This window comes from Cryptomeria japonica, chromosome 11, assembly GCF_030272615.1.
Source record: "Cryptomeria japonica chromosome 11, Sugi_1.0, whole genome shotgun sequence".
Taxonomy (NCBI): domain Eukaryota; kingdom Viridiplantae; phylum Streptophyta; class Pinopsida; order Cupressales; family Cupressaceae; genus Cryptomeria; species Cryptomeria japonica.
The window spans coordinates 631623920-631629593 of NC_081415.1; the positions used below are offsets into that span (position 1 = coordinate 631623920).

A 5674-nucleotide genomic window follows, 5' to 3' on the forward strand; every position below is an offset into this window, starting at 1 on the left:
ATGCTAATATAGTGTTATTAGTGTTAACTAGGCTTTGGCACCATGTTATTTTCCCCAGTCTAGCTAGGATTCACGCTTTCCTTCGTCCTCTCATTGGCATGCTGGTATGCTCTAACACCTAAGTATAGTTGCCACTCTTTAAAATCAGAGTGCAGATAGCTCTTCTGGCATACCCAACCGAGACAATACTTCTTAGCCCAGTATAATACCATATTATTTTCCATTTTGCACATCTTTGAAGTCGCGTCCTCGGATTGGTCTTCCAGCAGAAAAAAGTTTCTCAAAAGTGATAAAAGCAGCTGTGCTCCATTCAATTCCAGATAAACGCAACAATTCTACGGCAAATTACACAGGAAAGGCCAACGGCACAAATAAATTCACTTCTACAGATCCTAACTATAGTTTCTTTTAAGCTGAATACCACAAACCCTAATCATATCTCCACTTAAAATGAATAATACAAGCCCTAATCATATTTCCATTTAAACTGAATATTACAAACCCTAGCCATATCTTCATTTCCAAATATGTAGAAACTCTTTGCCGTATTACCCCCAAAAAAAGTGCCGGGGGCAAACGAGAAATAAAATATTACAGACCCTACAGATTCTGCGTATATAGCATTTACAAAGTTTCACCATATGCACAAAGTAAAAACCCAACCCCTAACCCATGTCAGAATAAAAAAGAAACAAAGAAATCTCAATAACCCCACTACATATCAACCCAAACCCTAAGATTGAAATCATATATCTACATCACACCTTTTAGGGCGAGCCAAGTGGCCAGAAGAGCCATTCCAATCAATCGTGATATCGCAGTATACAATCATTGTATAATGCCTGGTAGTCCAATCGCCGACCTTGAATCGAATCCATGCGTCCAACCTTACAGTCATGTCAACGCTCTTCCTGGCCAAATCCTGCGTCAAATCGTTCGATGCCTTGCCTTCCAAGAGCAAGTCATTGGAACTCAAAGAGCACAAAATAGCCTTAGTACTCTTATGCCCCTGATAAAACTCCTCCAGCTGGTTGTACCCAATCATATGGCGGTCATAAAACCCCTTAGCATAAATGGCATCATAATAAATCCCGATTTTCTTGTTGGAATTCCTAGATGTGATGTTGAATGTCATGGTGCTGTTCAGGTGATCCGCATTCAGATTGAGCTTCGAGACAGTGGCATTCTCGACATAAAACTTGGGCCTGTGCGGGCGAAGGACGAGCCAGGTAATGAGAATAGCTATGCCCGCCAAGACTGCCAGGGTTATGATCAAGGCCAAAATGCGGCGAAACATGAAATTGTGCCTGCTGTAAGGCCCGGGGGGGCGGGCCTGGTAAGCCGGGTAGGGCTGCGCATAGCCTGAGTTGTAAGCGCCTGGTCCCATGGCGTAGCTCGGCTGTCCTGGTGCAGGGTACCCTGTAGCGGGCTTATTCTGCTGTGCTGCCATCTTATAAACCCAGAAAACAGTACTGCTAAAAAAACTTAAAGCTTTGTCTGCAACACCGAGTAGAAAAGTATTATAAAGACTTAAAACTTTGTCTGCAACTCCGAAGGAAGATTGTATTCTTTGCCCAGAGTATATGTGCTTTAAAAGGTTCTGTGCCAGAAAATTCTACGAATTTTCACCCTGCCACGAATAATCTTTTCACCGGTCACACGGTCCGCGTTTTTTTGGTGTTTGTTTTTCTTCTCTATTCCGTCTCTATTTCTTGTTACCGTTGAAACGAAACTTCTTTTTTACAAGTGATACGGTGTCTAGTAGATTCTAGACTTGCTTGGAAGGCCTCTTAATCACTTTGTAGGGCATTTTTTTAATTGGAAGGTGGGTAAGGTACTAAAGGTCTTTCTTAGGGCTTAAGGTAAAGCATAAAGGTACCTTATGAACCCAACTTCGAGAACGTTCTAAAGCAACCTTTAAAAGGTTCTCAAATAGTTTATTATTAGCACTTGTTGTCATAGGTGCAAGGGATAAGCCGATAGGTAAATAGGAGAAGACATAAATGAAATTTAATATTACATAATATTAATATTTAAGTTTATACACATGTATTTATTTTTTGTTGAAATTTGTTTATTGTTAGTATAAAGTTATAATCTTTTGAACTATAAACATCATGAATGAAGGTTGTATATGTTTGTCTTTTTGTTTCTTTTGTAGCTTTGATTACAATGTTATTGAATTGTTTTGTTTAAGTTTCAATTACCCTGACTTTTTTTTAACATTACATAATGTATTATATTAACATTTGGATTTATACACGTGTTTTGTTTTTTTGTTAAAATTGTTCATTGTTTGTATAAAGCTATAATCTTTTGTTCATTGTTTGTTTAAGTTTCAATTGACCTGACTTTTCTTTCTTTCTTTCGGGAATTAATAGTAATATGCTCTAAGAGAGGAGGATTGGTATCTTTGTAGTCACATTGTTGATGGCTTCTTATAGTGCCCACCAATCCAAAAGCAAAAGTATTCAAAATCATCCCTATAACATCTTTTTTGACTGGTGTTCCTAACAATGGTTTCGTAAGTCTAGTCGTGAACATTATTGCTTTGGTTCATGAAAATCTTCTTCTAAAATGAAGTGTCCTACACTCTAGTCTTGAAGAAACAACTCATTTTGTTACAACTGAGATAACAAGTAGTACCTATGCATCATATAGGGAAATGCATCTAGGTCTAATACCCTGCTAATCTATGAAGAAATTTGTTGGTACATTAGCTGGTCTGAATGAATATACAATGGACAATGGTCTTATCAAGTTTAAATGGAATGCTAATGAATGCCTTCATCATCAATTCCAGTTTAATATAATTTGAGCCACCTTCGGTCTGTGTCTGAGAGAAAGGTATGAGTCTGAGGAGTTGAAGATAGCAAAGTAGATGTAGCTCCTAAAGGTGAACAATATAATGATGAGACAGTTGAATCTAAGTATTTGCACACTACTAGCCACCATGATGAAATAGACAAGCATAGAGAATTAGCAGATTCAAAGTAATATCAAGATGGACACAAAAATGATATAGTTGTTGCAGATGAAGAACTGATTTTGTGCAAAGAACAATGTCTGCATGAGGAGAATTTTGAATCCAATATAGAGTTGTGCCTACAAGAAAGGACTAATTCAGAGGAAGAGATGGAAAATTGTGTGGTAGTTTTAGCTAATAGTGGTGAAAAAAGCCAATATGAAACTATCAATTCTAGGGATTTTGAAAGTTTAGACTACAAGGAAGGTGCTAACTATTGGGATGAAAAAGGCCAAAATGGGAAAATTCAAGAATTAAAGGAAAATTTAGGTCAAATCAAAGAGCAAATCGAGCATGAAACGGTCAAGGAAATCAAATGTACAACACACAATGTATGCATCCATCATGATGGAGAGTGAAATTTTGTAGTTAATGCAAATGAAAAGGTGCTTCCATGTAAAGAACAATGCCCAAAAGAGGAGAAGTTAGAATATATAATGTAGACAACTACCTTCAAGAGATGACTAAGTTGGAGGAGCTCAAAAATTGCAAGATAAATGAAGTTCACAATGGTCAACGATACGAATATAATGCACTTGATTCTAAGGATTTTGAAATTTTAGATCACATAGAATGTGAAAGTCATATTGACGAAAATTTTCAAAACAAGGAAATAGTAAATTCAGAGCAATATTTATGTCCTAGCAAAGAACAATTCCAAGAGGAGATAGTTAAAGATGGACATCAGAATCAAATAGTTGTTGCATATGAATAGGTACTTCTGAGTAAAGAACAAAGCCTAAATGAGGAGACATTTGAATCCCATTCAGAACAAATAAATGGAAATTGCAAGGTAAATTATGTAGCTCATGAAGGTAAAAATGCCATTTGGAGGCAATTGATTCTAGGGAATTTCTAGCTTTGGGCGAAGGTGTATTGCATGAAATTGAATCATGCCAATACGGGGTAATCAATTAAAAAGATTTTAGATGTTTTGATGAAAGGGCATCTACGTAAGAATGGATCATGCCAATATGAAGCAAGAAGCAACTCAAAAAATAGTGCACTGTATAAAGAAAATAGAAATCAGAGATTTGATATACATAATGAATGCACAATATATTAAAAATTTTATATGCTCGTTATTCCCTCCATTAAAGAATTGACATATACTGCGAGCTTTTCTACTCCTCCTTTACATGCATATCTAGAATTATAATAATAAATGTTAACATGTATATCTCAATTTATAATAATGAATGTTAGAAACGGATTTGGGCTTTTATTAATTTAATTATTACATAAAAGAGATAGACTAAAGAAAAAGATAAACTAAAGAAGAAATAATTGGCTCGTGAGTCATTAAGAAACAGTTGGAAGAAGTTCTAATGAGGGGAGAAAAAAGGGCGATAAGTCACTAAATTCTAAGGCATCGAGGAAAAACAATGATGATGTGAGGGACCCACATACATCTGATCTAAGTATTATAGGTGGCAATGACAAATCGACAAAGCCAAAGGAAGAAAATATACACGTGGAGAATAATATCTCATTTCAGCAAGTGACGGAAGTGGTTCTATTGACTTTAGAGAAGATAGGAATAAAAAATTAAAAAAGACAAAGCAGCCAAATGTAGACTTATTGATAGAAAATCATGTCGTCGGTGATGAAATCTGATCTAAGTATTATAGGTGGCAATGACAAATCAACAAAGCCAAAGGAATAAAAACAACCCAAGGAATGAGTAAGAGCAAAGATGCAGAGTTAGCTTGGGATGGTAAAGAGGTGCATCTGCTTTGTTTGAGAGATTGAGAAACCTGCGTGTTAAAAAGGGCCTGCAAATGTTCTCAAGTAAATTTTAAAGGTTCTCACTAATTTATTAAAGGTTTTCAAGCAATTTGCGGTCTTATAGATTGTTTGGTCTCGTAGATAGTATTAAAGCAAGTCTTTAAAATATTCTTAAGCAACTTTTTAAAGGTTCTCAAGTAACTTATTGAAGGTTTTCAAGTAATTTATTAAAATTTGTCGGTCTTACATGATTTTTCTTGTAGATATTATTAAAAAAAAATTTGGTTTTATTTCATTGATATGGGATCATTGGTTTTAACTTGAACGGATACTTTTGTAGGTATTTTCCATGTCTATGTAAATAATTTTGGAATTAATTTTGCTAGTTTCCAAAATCAATGTTTTGTATTGTGATGAGAAAAAGAGATAGAACGTATTATAGACTAGGCTTACTAAATATTTTGGCATTGGAGTGTGGTGATTGTATATTTTTCTTTTAAGTAGATGATCATTACTATTATTTGTAATAGTAAATTTAGCGTACTCATGCTAATTCTTGTTTAGCTTTGGGTCCATTTTGATGGAATGTCTTTAATGCGATTACATATTAACAAGTAGCACACTCTTATACTAGGTTTATCTCATGCCCAAGTCTCTATCCATTCATATTTCATTTGATTGTACTCTTTTGCACAAATTAATTATTTTTTTCTCCTTTATCACTCTACACTCTCACTTATCACAATGCATTCACTCCGTACTTTGGGATCAATCATTCCACTACCTAGGTTCATTTGTGTGTGACTATAAATTTGGATATACAATCTCTATGGTACAACAAAGCTCTACCAAATTGATCATGTTGGAGGACAATATAGAATCACTGACTAATAATTAGCATGTACCTCTCCTCAAGGGATT

General features: G+C 35.2%; 1 protein-coding gene across 1 annotated transcript; it reads right to left on the reverse strand.

Moving 5' to 3' along the window:
- Positions 1-451: 451 nt before the first annotated feature.
- On the reverse strand, positions 452-1718 carry LOC131063159 (NDR1/HIN1-like protein 3). Its single transcript, XM_057996935.2, has one exon. It carries the CDS (start codon positions 1448-1450, stop codon positions 746-748), a length of 705 nt encoding a protein of 234 aa, XP_057852918.2. The 5' UTR covers positions 1451-1718; the 3' UTR covers positions 452-745.
- Positions 1719-5674: the final 3956 nt, after the last annotated feature.

What these genes read in the sequence shown, in the direction of transcription:
- LOC131063159 (XM_057996935.2), bottom strand. Translation starts at nt 1,450, where the DNA reads ATGGCAGCACAGCAGAATAAGCCCGCTACAGGGTACCCTGCACCAGGA.